This window comes from Ziziphus jujuba, chromosome 6 (assembly GCF_031755915.1).
Source record: "Ziziphus jujuba cultivar Dongzao chromosome 6, ASM3175591v1".
Lineage (NCBI taxonomy): Eukaryota > Viridiplantae > Streptophyta > Magnoliopsida > Rosales > Rhamnaceae > Ziziphus > Ziziphus jujuba.
Window position 1 is genome coordinate 13,716,537 of NC_083384.1, and position 15,566 is coordinate 13,732,102.

The 15,566-nt window shown below is 33.7% G+C and overlaps 2 protein-coding genes and 1 long non-coding RNA gene across 4 annotated transcripts; 1 reads left to right on the plus strand and 2 right to left on the minus strand.

Moving 5' to 3' along the window:
* Positions 1-91: 91 nt before the first annotated feature.
* LOC132804099 (uncharacterized) lies at positions 92-2,838 on the minus strand. 2 transcript variants are annotated; one of them, XM_060818032.1, is made up of 3 exons: positions 2,025-2,838; positions 1,877-1,935; positions 92-222 (listed from the first exon to the last, which is right to left on the minus strand). In XM_060818032.1, exons 1-3 carry the CDS (start codon positions 2,751-2,753, stop codon positions 204-206), a joined length of 807 nt encoding a protein of 268 aa, XP_060674015.1. In that variant the 5' UTR covers positions 2,754-2,838; the 3' UTR covers positions 92-203. The 2 variants fall into 2 exon arrangements, with proteins under 2 accessions (XP_060674015.1, XP_060674016.1); XM_060818033.1 differs by lacking the exon at positions 92-222 and adding an exon at positions 1,132-1,277.
* Positions 2,839-7,495: 4,657 nt separating this feature from the next.
* On the plus strand, positions 7,496-9,524 carry LOC132804296 (uncharacterized). The gene is made up of 3 exons (XR_009639423.1): positions 7,496-7,943; positions 8,055-8,115; positions 9,314-9,524. It is a non-coding gene; the product is annotated as an uncharacterized LOC132804296 (long non-coding RNA).
* Positions 9,525-13,553: 4,029 nt separating this feature from the next.
* Positions 13,554-15,059, minus strand: LOC132803951 (uncharacterized). Its single transcript, XM_060817804.1, has 3 exons — positions 14,457-15,059; positions 14,252-14,315; positions 13,554-14,137 (listed from the first exon to the last, which is right to left on the minus strand). Exons 1-3 carry the CDS (start codon positions 14,981-14,983, stop codon positions 13,682-13,684), a joined length of 1,047 nt encoding a protein of 348 aa, XP_060673787.1. The 5' UTR covers positions 14,984-15,059; the 3' UTR covers positions 13,554-13,681.
* Positions 15,060-15,566: the final 507 nt, after the last annotated feature.

Below are 15,566 nucleotides of genomic sequence, written 5' to 3' on the forward strand. Positions count from 1 at the left end.
AACTTTCATTTAGCATCAATGGGCATATATATATATATATATATAAATTTTCACCACAATTATATTTAAATTCCACCACATGAGCATATTTCTAAGTATTAAATTAGCACAAAATAAATATAATTAATCACCCAAAATAGTTTTAAAGGTGGGTCACTCACCTCAAGCACGTGTATCAATCGAGATCCTCTGCAAGATCAACTTTACTGCCCACAAGTGCACCTAAAATATCCACAATACACAAAATTAATTATTTTAATATTTTAATCAAATAACTCCCAAATGGGTACCCGGGGAGCGAACACAAATGACAACCAAAATTTTCTGGAGATTGGACTCGAGGTGGCTGGAAAGTTCTCAGATTTTAGACCCTTGGTTCTCACAATCCGTTAAGAATTGAGGAAAATGGACACTGGATTTGGGTTCAAAGGGTCGAAATTAGTGGGAAAGAATGGGCGGTGTAGCTGGAAACTCACCCGAAAGTCGATTTCCCGGTGAGCCGCCGTGGTCACGGGAACCCATCACCGCCGGCGGCGCATCCGGTGGCCACTAGCCTTGATTTTTGGTGTGAAGGTAGATCGGGGAATGAGTGACTCAACGGGACCAGTAGTGAGGCAAACGGAGGCCGGAGTAGGGAGAAATCTGGGTTTGAAGAAATCGATGCGGCCGCCGGAAAAAGTCTCGATCCGGGCATGTCGGGGGTCGGTTGGCCATGATTTTTGGCTGGCTGGCCGGTTTTCAAGTGGTCTTCAAGGTGGGGTGATGCGTGTATGGAAAGGGTGGCCGAAAAATGGCTAATCGGCGGTGGCCGGTTGGTTTCTCTCTTTAGCTTTCTCTCTCTTTCCTCCCCTCTCTCTTCACACGGCTCCCATGCGGGTTGAGCCAATAAGAAGCCATCCCGTGGGTGCCACTGTGCACTCACGGGAATGGCTGAGGGCTCGACACGTGGCCTCCAATTTTACACACTAATAAAATAATATAAAATAATACGATATATGAAAAATTTTGCGAGTCCATAACTTTTTAACCAGATGTCCAATTTAAGCGTGCCGCTAGTCTATGAACTTGTATCAATGAGTACTTTACAACCATATAAAAGTCAAAACAAAATTCTACAACCATAAAAAGTCAACTCCCGGCACCTTTGGAAAGTTTGGATCTCGACTTATTTTGCTCATAAATTTTAAACGGTAACTCCGATTCGGATGTGCTACTAGTCTACAAACTCGGGACATCATGTACTTCGCTACCGTACCACGGTCAACTAGAAATTTCACCTGGAACAAAAAGTCAATTTTTTGACCCACTCAGTCAACGGTCAACCTCGGTCAACATGCAAGAATTTCGATGTAGTTTGGAATGGGGTGTTACAGGAGACCGTTTAGATTTTTCAAGACTTAGATTTCTAATAAATCAAGCTCTTACGTAATCGAAAAATCATGGAATGCGGATTGCCGTCCTGGAATGGACTATCATAAGCTAAAAAGAAGCCTTGTGGAGACCTCTAAAGCTTTAAGAATATGAAATAAGGAGATTTTTGGTTATGCAAACAAGAAGATACAAGAGCTAGAAGCAGAATTGAAGATCATTCAACAAGAGGATACCAGAGATTTTTCCAAAGAGTCATCCATCCTAGATCAATTGAGAATGCATAGAGAAAGATGGGAATCAATCGTTAGACAAAAATCGAGAGAAGTTTGGCTACATGAAGGAGATAGGAACTCCAATTTATTTCACGTCTTTCAAATAGAAGAAGAAGGAATAGTATTCATGCTATTAAGGATGAGCAGAAATGGATTTTTGATAGGGATCAAATAAGCCAATACTTTCTAAAACACTTCAAGGATTTATATAAATTAGATTTCAATATCATTACCTGTCAGCAGCATCATTAAGTTTCTTTGCAAGTACTGCTCCCTTTCTTGGTTTTTTGGTCTGAGGATAGGACATTAATATTAACCAAGGAAAAAAAAAAAAAGGAAAAAAAAAGAAGCTTAAAAGCAGCAATCAAATTGAACACTCACATCCAAGATTGTTACGGAACGAATCCTCACAGACTCAACCTCCCCAAATTTACTAAATTCCTTCATCAATGCCTTCTTCTTGATCTTCAATGGAAAATTGCCGACAAACACAGTCCTCAAAAGCTTACTTTCATCGTCGAAAACTTCCTTCGAAACCAACATATCAGCCGGATTATCCACAGCCTTTCTCTTGTTCCCAACAACTTCTCCACCAAAACCCTTTTCTCCATCCTCCCTATCCTCTAAGTTGCCATTCTTCCTTGCCTCGTATTCCACCTCCAGCTCATCCCTCTTCCTCTTCTTCTTCTCTTTCACTTTCCTTGTCACAACCTCATCATCTCCACCTAAACCATTCGATTCAGAACCAAAGTTGGGATTTTTACCTCCTAATTTCTTAGGGTTCTGCAATTTCTCTTTCTTCGATCTCTTAGCCTCCGATGGAGATTCAAAACCTTCACCACCGTCTGAATCCGAACTTCGACCGGGTTCGTTCTCGTTGCTTCTCTTCCTTTTCTGGGGCTCCTCAATAATATCAGGTTTGTCAGAACCGCCATCTTCATTTCGCTCTTGGGGTGGTTTTCTTCTAAACGGATTGTCGTCGGAGAAGATAGAAAAGGCGGCGCTTTTTTCATTCACGTCGCCGAATAGAGTTTTGAAAATATCTGATTGTGCTGAAAATGCGTCGTTGTTTGGGGTCGCTCCAAGGTCCTTGGGTTTCTTTTTTCCCATTCTTAGTATCTAATTTGGGAAACTTTAAAACCACACACAGAGAGAGAGAGAGAGAGAGAGAGAGAGAGAGAGAGAGAGAGAGAGAGAGAGAGAGAGAGAGAGAGAGAGAGAGAGAGAGAGAGAGAGAGAGAGAGAGGCTGAAGTTTTTGAAGAAGGTGCAGAAAAATAAAGAAACCCTAATTTCGAAGAAGGAGACGGTGGCGCAGGAGGGAAATTGAAAATTTTGACGAAGCTTGGACTCTTTTCTTACATATTGGGCCTATTCACCTTATGTATGTCGGCCCATTAATACTCCCAGTAGAAAAAACATTGGCCCATTATCATCCACCAACAAATAGTTGTACGCTTTTCATATTCAATTCTTTGCCTTCAAATTTAGTTATAATCAAAATAATATCAAAATTGTTATCCTAAGGTAATGTGACAAACAAGTTGGTAATAGAGGAATGCACCTGTTCAAAAAAAAAAACAAAAAGGAGGAATTGTGGTACGCTTCAAAGTAAAGAATAGGTAAAAGGCGTTGGTTTCTTATATAAAAGCAACTCCTTGCTTGAGGACACGATTACTAGCAGGGCCGATGGAAACACCAAAACAAACATGCATGCTTTCCACACCATGTCCATGAGTCCATGACTTATTAAAATACATTTTAGTTCTCTTGATTTTTCAATTAGTTTCACTTTTGGTAAATTTATATATTTTTCAATTAAGGCCCTCAAATGAGAGGTCCAAACATAGTTTTAATTTTGTTATAGCAAATTTTAGTGAGACAACTCAACCGACTAATAACTATGACTACTAGTGTTATTTTCACAAATCCTATATATATCACAAATTCTATATATATATATATATATATATATATGTATAGGATTTGTGAAAATAACACTAGTAGTCATAGTCATTAGTTGGTTGAGTTGTCTCACTAAAACTTGCTATAACAAAATTATATATAATGGATGAGGCTACAATGTCGACAATTTGCATATGGATTAGTGCCAAAGTCGACGTTTTTAATAGCAAATCCGATGTTTTTTTAAAAAAATATCGACTTTGGTGCCAGACTGCACCGTAGCCTTACTCTGTGTATATATATATATATATATACCTTACTCTCTCTCTCTCTCTCTCTCTCTATATATATATATATATATATACACACACGTATATAGCACATATCCTAAATTTAAATAGATTTGGAGCTAATAGGAATAATTAAAAGACAAAAAAAAAAAAATTGTGTTGGTAAAAAGTTGGCATTGTCATATTTTTTAGCATTTCCAATTGTAATACTATACTAAAATATAGCTTTGTCATTTTGGTCTAAAATGTGAGAATTACTTTATAATTGCTTTGAGTGTTTTGTATTGAAGATGCTCTACTGAATGATACAATTGAATAAGCTTTTTCAGAGAAATATTCTTACTTTTTATTTGGATTATTTGACACTTGAAGTATTGGATAGGACGCTTGACTATCACATCTATTAAAGTATGGAACCAAGAAAGTTGTTCAAAGTTGACACCATTGCTGATAGAGATTATTAATTAATTAAAGAAAAAAAAACTTAACAAACTTTTTTTATTTTTTATTTGATTATTGAGAGGATCTGTTTGTATATAAGTATAGGACATACATTATATGGATATGGGATGAGTTGGCAGATTATAAGAGTTGATATATCATATTATATATTTTATTTATTTTTGATAAATTGGACAAAGGAGGAGTACGTAAAGGCGAAAAAAGTAGCAAACCAGTTTTTTAATAGACAAACTATTTATTTATTTGATTATTGAGAGGATTCGTTTTATACGAGCATGGGACATACATTACTTAGATATGGGATGAGTTGGCAGATTACGAAGAATTGAAATATTGTATATTTATTTTATTTTATTTTTTGATAAATTGGACATAGGAATAGTCATTGCTATATATATATATATATATATTTACATATTTTAATTACAAAATGGGAAAATGAATTTTCACTTATATTAAGGTTTGAACCTAAGACTAGAAGATATATTTTTAATGGTTACATTACTAGACCAAGTTATGAATACCTACATAAATGAGATAATATTATATATTTATGTAGAAACATATATATATATATATATATATATATTAGTATTGATATCGTGCGATGCACGGTATATGTATTTACAATTAATGATTTTAAAAATGATCTATAATAATTAATTATATTTAAATCAGATTAAATTAATTAATTACAAAATGGGAAAATGAATTTTCACTTTTATTAAGGTTTGAACCTGAGACTAGAAGATATATTTTTAATGGCTGCATTACTAGACCAAGTTATGAATACCTAAATAAATGAGATAATATTATATATTTATATAGAAACATATATCTATATATATATATATATATATATATTAGTATTGATCACGTGCGATGCACAGTATATGTATTTACAATTAATGATTTTAAAAATAATCTATAATAACTAATTATATTTAAATCAAATTAAATTAATTAATTATATTATTTTTTTATGGATAAAGATCAAAGCTTAAATTTATTATCAGTTTTATAATTTTCATTAATATTATTTGATAGTTTTGCAAAAATAAAACAATTTGGGCATCTTTTTTAGTGGGTGTAAGCATATCACTCTAAATTCAATGAGAAAAATAAATAAAATATGATAATAAAATAATAAAAATTACGCAATATAATAGGTAATTGTACTGATTTGTGGAGAACAAACAATTTAAAAATTCTTAAATGCTTTATAACAAAGAAGATTTTAAATATAAATTTAGTCAACTAAGTGAGATAAAAGAAAATAACAATAATTTTTTTTATAATAAAAAAATATTATAATAAAAATTGAATTAAGGAAAAAAATATTGTTTAATAGTTGTATATCTGATTGATTAAAAGTTGAAAAATCATTTGTTTCATTGTCTATTTATAGGTGAAAACCTTCAAAACTTGATAAGAACACAAATATTATTTTAAATCAAGAATAAAAATTTTCTTAAATTCCTAAAATTAACCCATTAGTCCAAATCAAAGTTTTTTTTTTTCCTGTTATTTGAATCAATTTTAAAAATGACCATATATGGCTATTATCTTTCTCAAACTAAATATTATGAACTTAGCTTTATTTATGCCCTTATTTATTCAAAAAAATATTATTTATTTTCAAAATAAATAATTAACCTTATTCAAGACTTTATTTTGCTCCAAAAAATAATTATTATTTAAAAAGGGTATTATCTGCCTTATTCAGAATCATTTGTTATATCCCAAAAAATAAAAGTAGCTTTATTAAGGCTTTTTTAATTATATAATTAATTTTCAAATTTATTATTATTGTTTAAAAATAATAATTTGGATGTTTAGAAGAAATTTTTTTTTTTTGGTATTTTAGACCAACATACCTTAAACAATTAGTTATCTTTTATGTTTATTTTTCTATATTTAAAACCGAAATGAAATTAAATATATCAATGGTAATATTAATGGTAATATTAACCATACACAAATGATATTTAATTAATATTTATGAAGTAATTGGACTTTTTTAAATTTATTAATAATCATAATATTAACCGCATATAAATGATATTTAATTAATATTTATGAAGTAATTGGACTTTTTTAAATTTATTAGTAGAAGAGTGTTTGTCTATAATTTATTATACTAATTTTTATTTGTCCAATTTTTTAATAGACAAACTATTTATTTATTTGATTATTGAGAGGATTGGTTGTATACAAGTATGGGACATACATTACTTATATATGCGATGAGTTGGCAGATTACGAAGAGTTGAAATATTATATACTTATTTTTTGATAAATTGGACATAGGAGGAGTTTAATAGTCATTGCCATATATATATATATATATATAGATTTATTTTTAATGGTTGCATTACAGACCAAGTTTATGAACACCTACATAAATGAGATAATATATAGAAACATATAAATATATATATATAGATACAGTGGGGCTATTCTCCGGACGTCTGGATGGAGAAAAAAAATAGGTGAAACATGTGCTTCAATTGTCAACCGTTGGATGGCAAGGAGATGGGGTGGATGTAACACCCCGTCCCGAACCATGTCGGAATTTTTGCACGTTGACCGAGGTTGACCGTTGACCGTTGACCGAAGGGGTCAAAAGTTGACTTTTTGACTCGGTTGGAATTCTAGGTTGACTGAGGTACCGTTACGAAGTACACATTGGCACGAGTTCGTAGACTGGTAGCACGTTGAAAACGGAGCTACGGTTTGAAAGTTATGAGCAAAACAAGTTGAGGTCCAAACTGTCCAAGGGGTGCCGGAGTTGACTTTTTATTCATGCAAGGTTGAGCGTTGACTCATACATGGTTGTGAAGTGCTCGTCGATACGAGTCCGTAGACTAGCGGCACGTCCGATTTGGACATGTGGTTTGAAAGTTATGGACCTGTAAAGTTTTTCAAATACTGTATTATTTTAATATTATTTTTACACGTATAACGATGTGCCACGTGTGACTCAATGAAAATGGCCATGTGTCACCATGGTGAAATGCCACATGTCAACCATGTGAAAAAATCAAATTATTTTATTATTTTTGAATAATAATATTATTATTAATATTATTTAATTATTTCTTTTTCTTTTCCTTTTTCTTTTTCTTTTCTTTTCCCCACGTGGGAAAACACCATTCTTTCTTTTTCTTTTTCTTTTCTTTTTTTCCCTTCTTCTTCCCCGAAATACACACACACACGCAGCTTTTCTTTCTTCTCTCCCGACCGTCCCTCTCTCTCCTGTGTTTCAAATTCCGGCCACCCATAGCCCTCACGCGCCAGCCACCAAGGAAGCCCGCCACCTCGCGAGCTTTGCCGCCAAGTTTCACGGCCAGTCGCCGCCGGACGCGCGCCGATCGGGCCGGAGAAGCCGCCGGCCGGCCAAGTTTCTCTCTCCTCTTTTCTTGTGTTTTCCGGCCAGCCCACTCCCAATTGAGCCTCCTATCCCCCTATTTTGGGTCCTCTGAATCCAAAAATGGCCTCCAATCTCAAAAATTCGAAGCGGTTTGTGAGATATGAGGGATTGAAAACCGGCCGAACCTTTCCGGCCAAATTCCGGCCACCTCCGGTGGAATTGGGGTCGACGGAGACCGGATTGGTGATCCTCGTCTCACAAGCTTCGATTCGGTATATCATTCGCCTATTTTGGTTAACGTTTGCGTTTAAGCCCCGGGTACCGGGTATTATTTACCCGAATAAAATATTAATTTATTTGACTGTCTGTGAATTTTGTTCTAGGAGCACCGGTGAGTCGTAGAATTGATCCCGTGGTGGATCATGGGTTAATTACGTGCTCCAGGTGAGTGACCCACCTTTAAAAATATTTTTTGGATAATTAATTGTATTTATGTGGTATTAATTTGATATTTGTAATTTCTGCTTATGTGGTGTACTTTAAATATAATCGGGAAAAATATTATTTTATATATATTTACCCATTGGTAATAAATGGAAATTTTGGGGTCATTAAGAAATTCCCGATTATTATTTTATTGTGGTTTAATTTATTACTATGCATGAGCGAAGTGAATTTCGGTATTAATTGTACATGATTTTAAGTAATAATTTTCGGGCATAATTGGGTTAAATATTTTACGAAAATATTTGGTTTAATTTTATAAATTATGCCCGCGGTATTTCAATTGTTGAATCTCGTATTACGAGAAAAGGTATGGTTTTATCTGTTATCGATGTTTTCGTACCGGGTTGTTGAATAAAAATATGTGGGATGGTGTTTTGTGAAAATTTGGTATACTTCCCACGGTAATTTTGTAAAACGGTACGGTTGGTTATTATTGTTATTTTTAGACGCACTCATACAGTATTGGTGTTCTGGTGTATGGTGTATGGACACGTGGTAGTGCGCGGTTATTATCTGGTTTAGCGCACGGTTATTACTTCACCCGTGAGTTGCCATTGGACCGTGGGCAGGCAAGGTTATTATTGTGCACAGCCGCCCCCCTCCTTGGCCGGGTGATGGTTTTTAGCAGTCGGTACTGTCGGGACGCCGAAGTGACCACTGCAGGTTTCTCTCTTTAACCTCCCGCCAGTCGGTGCTCGGGACGCTGGGTATCGGAGGGCATCACCGGTATATGGTGTGGTGCGTCAGGTGTAATTGTCGGTGTAAATTGCAATTAAAGTTTAAAACCCCAAAGGTGTTCTAAAATTTATTTATTATAATTTATTATAGTTTATTTATATTTGGGGTATTTATTTATTTATTTGTTGTTTGTTAAATTATTTGGTCCCTTGGTTTTCGGGAAGTAATCGGGTTTTGTGAAAATGTTTTAAAAATGGGAACTTTTCCAACGGAGTGACTAGTGAGGATTTTGAGAGAAAGTATTACTTCAATTGTTTATTTATTTATTTATTTAATTGTTCGGTATTGCTTAATTAAATTCCCTTATTTTTATATTATTATTATTAAAGGTGTTTAGTAGATAGGGTCACTCACTGAGATGATTAGCATCTCACACTCTTAAATTCCGTTCCCCTAGGTCCAGGTTGGAGACGTTGATTGTCCGGGACGAGCCCAACGTCTCAGTTCGTTGCCGAAGGTTCAAGCAGTTTTTCTTCCCTTTTTCCTCTCTATCTTGTATTACATTCTTATCTATCATTTTATAAATTCCACATTTGTTGTATAATGCTCTGTATACTGTATTGGACGTGTGATTGTTCTTTATGCACTGGGTTGCTGCTGTTGTTTTATTTTTGAAGTGCTGCAATTTGTGGAACCAGTTTGTAGTTGTGGGAGGAATAAGGGGATATTTTTGAAGTGTGTTTTCAGTGCAGGTAAATTTGTGGTAAGTAAATCCCTTAGGGGAGGTTCTGCCGGATTTTCCATTAGAGGGTCTGGTAGGGTTTCCCTGGGATCAGGGCTGTCTAGGGTTCCGGGGAAGGAATTCTGGACGGGTCCTGATAGTGGACGGTCAAGATTATATCTTCCTTTTTTTTATTTTTCCCTGCCGTTCATTCTCTTTCCTCCCCCACCCCTCTTCCACCGGACACCACCTGTGAATTAGGTGAAAAGTAGAAAAACATTTGAACTCCCATTTCTTTCCTCTCCCACCTCTCTTCCACCCCATTCAACACCATTCGGCAGTCATCACCCACTGTAAGCTCATACATACCACCCACTGTGGCTAATAACGTGCATAATTAGCTGCTGCTTGTGCTGTGGTTGTTGTAGTGGAAAGTTGTTGTTTAGCTGAGTGTGCAGGTGGATGTGCAAGGAAATTTGCATTGAGATGCTGGTCGTTGGATTTCATTGAATTTGCAGTGTAAATTAGTGGTGTTCAAACTGAACTTATGGCTCAACTCATAAGCACCTTCTCACTCAACATGTAAAATACATTGCAAGGTGAAGTGATACAGACCACAAAAGACAGAAGATAGGTGGTCATTGGGTGAGGATTCATGAACTACATTACTGGCCTTCCACAAACCTTTAATTTTTCTTAACTTAGGTGGATTCCCTATTTAAATCATGTAATTTTCTAGTTCTAGAAGCGTATTGTCACCATATTTACTCGCATTTAACAGAAGATGTGTAATTTATTGACACGGTGGAGTTTTTATCTAACACATTGACATTTTAGTTTTGTATTTCTTTTGGGAAAAAAAATTATAAAGAAGAGTGGTTGGTGGTCAGGAAATCAGGATCATTGTTTATTTTATTTTATTTAGTTTTTTGGTAATAAGGATCATGGTTTATTAGATTAGATGGAGCAGGGAAGATAGATGTGGGCTGTGGGCATGTGGGTGGTCTTTTATCGGAAGCTGAAAACAGAGAATGGTGTACGTAGTATGCAGCTAGTGTTGGCTGGCTCGTCGACATGTGGGTGGTCTTTACAGTGGGTGATGGCTGCCGAATGGTGTTGAATGGGGTGGAAGAGAGGTGTGAGAGGAAGGAAATAGGAGTTCAAATGTTTTTCTACTTTTCACCTAATTCACATGGGGTGTCGGGTGGAAGAGGGGTGGGGGAGGAAGAAGGTTGAATGGGAGGGGGAAAAAAAAAAAAAAAGATATAATCTTGACCGTCCACCCTATTTCCTTGCCATCCAACAGCTAACAATTGAAGCACATGTTTCATCCATTTTTTTCCTCCATCCGGACGTCCGGAGGATATCCCCACTGTATATATATATATATTTGGGACGTAACTATTGATCTGGCATGGCTTATGGTGGATCTATAATGATTTACCAATTTAAATATATCATAATTATTGTATGACAAGGGACAGCGCGGGAACCTCATTATTTGAGAAGGTATATACATTCGGAGGAGCATGTGTGTACTGTTTCTTTGCCAACCATGCTTGGAGGAGTGTGCTTATTCTGGGTAGTGACGCTTTTTTTTATTAAAACAATATGATAATTGCTTTATGTGAGAATATTGTGGCAAATCAATTTATTAATAAGATGCACATTTTAGGTAGGTGCAATTAAATTAGAAGAAACAAATAACATTTAGACGTTTAGGTAGAGTTTTTAGCACATTTAAAAAGCAAAAGTCAAATATAATTAAAGCTACTCTATAACCGCATTTTTTATACGTTTTTAGCACGGATTCATTTTAAAATTATATACCGAAATTCACAAAATAGTTTTTAAATTCGCAATATAATAAACTACAATATCTGATAGACAGATAGAATATATTCCCAAACCAAATACGTGATCACATTGCTGCATAATATGTGCTTGTCGGTTAGTCAATAATCAATATATTATCATAACACTAAAATAAAATAATAGTAATTAAAACAAAAACCGTGTCGCCTTCAAAACTGTCTTCTATTATTTTGCCCGTTTGCATAAGATCATCTTTCAAAGATTTTAAAATGGGCAAAAATCCCAAATTTGAATTTGAATCTCACCACAACTCGGATAAACCAGAAAACGAGGCACAGAAGGGCAGAAAGGTAATTTGATGATCCCTTCTTGCCGTTCACGTGTTTCCAAACAAGCAGCCTAACTAAAGTCTTACTCAGCAGGAAAATTGATTAATGTTACTTACTAAGAAATACCAAAAGAAGATTGTAAAGCAGATTGTTTTGTTAATTTTTTTGTCAATTATTCTTCAATCTTTGCTCACAGTGCAAAAATTTTGAATCTTTCAAATACAAGATAGTTTTTTTTTTTTTTTTTTTTTTTTTTGTTTTGTTTTATTTTTAAACTTCTTTCTTCTTTCTGGATTTTGATGTTGGCCATTTTGGCAATTCAGCCATTTAAGCACCAGACTTCAAACTTAGCCAGCCTCTCCATCAACATTTTCATATGAAGCAACTTTTATGGTACAATGATTCTATCAATAATTTCATGGAGTTGAAACCATGGCTGGAGTAGTTTTAAGGCTAAAGGCACAAAGACAGAGTTTAATGGTTATAAAGCAAGATAGTTGCTCGTGTCAGAAGAATGTTGGAATTAATCAAAGATTCAACAAAGGGATTTATTTAAAGCCTGAAACCCTATCCACAATGTTAATGTGAAGTGTCACAAGAATAGTGATAAAGGTGAGGATGATCATGGACCTAGAAATGGGGAGAAGAATTTAATTTAATAGAGTATTATTTTTTGGTAATAATTTAATAGGAATATTATGGTAATATAAAATTGTGAGGACTGTATAGAGTAATTTTGCATTGTAATTAGAAATTTTTATTTTTTTTTAATAGACAAATTTTGCGTTTATTCGATTTGGGTTTTATAAGGATAAATATAAAAAATTGAAATTATATTTTGTTATTTTAGTGTCTCATAAGATTTGGTATTCATAATTATTGTTAAAAAAAAAAATATGACTGCGTACTAGTTTCTTTTGGAAATTATGTTGATTTAATATGGTATTAGAATTTAAAATTCTAAACATTTATATTAAAATGATACTATTGCTCATTAAAATAAATTAATCAACATTTGTAAGAATCAAAGTGGTAAGCTATTATGAAGTTAATTTAATAACTGTTGCATTGTGATACTACCATACTAGCCACTAACACCTGTAGACATTTGTCTAAATTTCTTTCAATCTATTTTTATAGATTATAAGTTTATAACGTTGGACAAACTTAAAAGGTAATGTTGATATTCTATTAAATTCATCATGCATGTTCTCAACTTCCTCTGATATTATATCATGAAAAAAAAAAAAAACTATAATGCTATATTCACCAAAATATTTATTAAATTTATTTATTAAATAATGTAATAATATTTAATTCGTTTATTTTTTAATTTACCTATTCATTTAAGAATTTACTTTTTCATATATAAATTATATAAATATTTAATCCATAACATTTTAATACGCATTATTTGGTAAATTAATTTGATTAACATTTTGATATCTATAGTATTACTGAAAAAAATAACAATAATACTCATAACACTAGTATTTAGGAACTTGAAAATGTAAATAAATACTATCAAAAAGTGCCATCGCTCATAAAATAAATTTGCAATATTGGACATAACTTTTTTTATATTGAGATAACAATAATTATTTAATTGAAAAGGAAAATTTAACTCGGAGCTATAATTTAAAAAATGTGAATGTAAAGGGTGCATATATATTCGGCAAATATTACTCATTATATTGGACATAAAATTAACAGGTTTGGTTTAAAAGATTCTTATTATTTGAAAATTTTATTATTGTAAACTTCAATGGAATATAAATAACTTTATATATATATATATATATATATGTATATATATTCATCAGCATGGAAATAGTGGTGCACAGGACAAAGTGGTTCCTTATTCATGCTGCTACGGCAGAGTGAGGCTGATTCTTACTTTTTTCTTTTAATTTATTATTTTTATTATATTTCTTTCTTTCACTCTTCTTCATCTTCTTAATTACTGATGAGCAATTTGACGAGCCAGAGCTGCGCCGTCAGGCATTTCTGCTACATGGAAAACAAGCCCTTCGGTACTCTTAGGAGGTGGTTCAGCAGAGCCAATGATCAAACTAACCAACCAACCAGCAGCAGCACCAAGTATGAAAGCTCCAACAAAGCTACTCAGAGCTCCAACCATGGTTACGAATATAGCAGACGCTTCGACCCCCGTTAACTGAGTTGTCAAAGCAGCTCCAACAATGGCTCCGAGCTGTGCTCCACCTACTTTCGCAATTTCAACAATGGCAATCTTTGTTGCCTCTAAAATCACATGATCTGCCGTAAATAAGTCCCACGCGATGGAACCCGCGTTGAACAGCAGTACGGCTTTTCCTGCCACATTCTTAACCTCGTCTATGAATTCATCAACCATCACTTTTCCCAGACCAGATGCCTCCATTATTTCATCATAAACCTAAACAAAAAAAAATAAAATATATATATATATTATATAAAATATATATATTTTTATTTTTATTTTGAGTTGAAAATTTAATTGAGAACAGCCAAATAGTAAAGTGTAGCTTACTCGCAACTTTTGAGCGTCCTTCAGGTCATTGAATGGCCCTGGATAACTAAGCTTGGCCTGATAGCTGCATCAGTTGTATAGATTAATATTAGATAAGATGTATATATCTATATATATATATATATATGTAAAATAGGATGAATTAATTCTGGACAAATATTTATCGAGGATTTCCAGAGGAGAGAATAATTAATTAATTACGTACGTTGCCACTAGGTTCTCAAAGGTAATATTCTGGGCCTTGAGCATTCTTGAGAATTCTCGAGAGGCTGGACTTCTATACTTGAGGGTGTAAGCCAATATAGCTTTGTTGTATTCATCAACTTCCTTGACCAGATTTTCAACATCGTCTGCACTCTGAGTGTCCAACTCTTTGAGAGAAGTGAAGAAATATTGGACATGCTCGTTAATCTTTTCCAGATAGTCCTTTCGAACGGTGTAGTTCTGGACCAACTGAAGTGAATTGTTGATGCAGTTTTCTATATAAGAAAACAAGTTGAGAGCTATAGGAGAACGAACGGTGTCGTTCTGGAACTTAGTCTTCAATTCACCACCTTCATTTAGAAGACTGGTTATGGTCTCGTAATTTAAACGGCAATCTCTGAGATATAAAACGCGTTCGTTTTCTGAAGAGAATTGAATGCTCTGTATGTTGAGCACTTCTTGTTTGTAAATAAGCTCGGCAAGTATGCCAAGCTTCTCATCTCTGAGAAAAACGAGGTCGGCCACCATTTTAGAGTTATTGAAAGGAATAAAATTAAAGAAAAAGAGTGATAATAAAGAGCAAAAGATATGGAAAAATGCTTATAGACTAGTGGGCGGCGATTTGTTAATGGATTTGGGATTGGTATTTAAAGGCAAAACCATGCAGATTTAGATGCATAACTCATCTGAAAACATACAAAATAAATAAATAAAATAAAACAAAGTAAAAAAATAATAATAATAATAGTAACTGCTTTTTAAAATAATATAGGGTTTAATTAGGGATTAGATAAGAATCAAAACAGGAAAATGGGGATAGTAAATTTTGATCCAGTTGCACCGACACAGAATAAGGAAACCAATCAATTTTTTCTAGATTTACGTGCGTCATGGATGGTTCAGCAAGTTATTAAATTAATAATTTATATTTCTTCATGTGGTTTGTCCTTTTTATTTCTTTATTTAGTTTTAGTAGGAATAATTTCTTCGCTACTAAGAAAAAACAAACCAATAATTTTATAGCTGGTATAGTTTCTTCTAACAAATATAGTCTTCCTACTAAAATAATGAACACCATATAAAATAGTTTTGCTATTATGTCTCCTTAAAA

Bases quoted from the DNA above. Each gene is read 5' to 3' on its own strand.
- LOC132804099 (XM_060818032.1), bottom strand. From the start codon at position 2,753: ATGGGAAAAAAGAAACCCAAGGACCTTGGAGCGACCCCAAACAACGAC. The intron at 1,936-2,024 runs GTGAGTGTTCAA...TCCTATCCTCAG, and splicing joins GTTCCGTAACAATCTTGGAT to ACCAAAAAACCAAGAAAGGG.
- LOC132803951 (XM_060817804.1), bottom strand. From the start codon at position 14,983: ATGGTGGCCGACCTCGTTTTTCTCAGAGATGAGAAGCTTGGCATACTT. The intron at 14,316-14,456 runs GTACGTAATTAA...CAACTGATGCAG, and splicing joins TTTGAGAACCTAGTGGCAAC to CTATCAGGCCAAGCTTAGTT. The intron at 14,138-14,251 runs GTAAGCTACACT...TTTTTTGTTTAG, and splicing joins AGGACGCTCAAAAGTTGCGA to GTTTATGATGAAATAATGGA.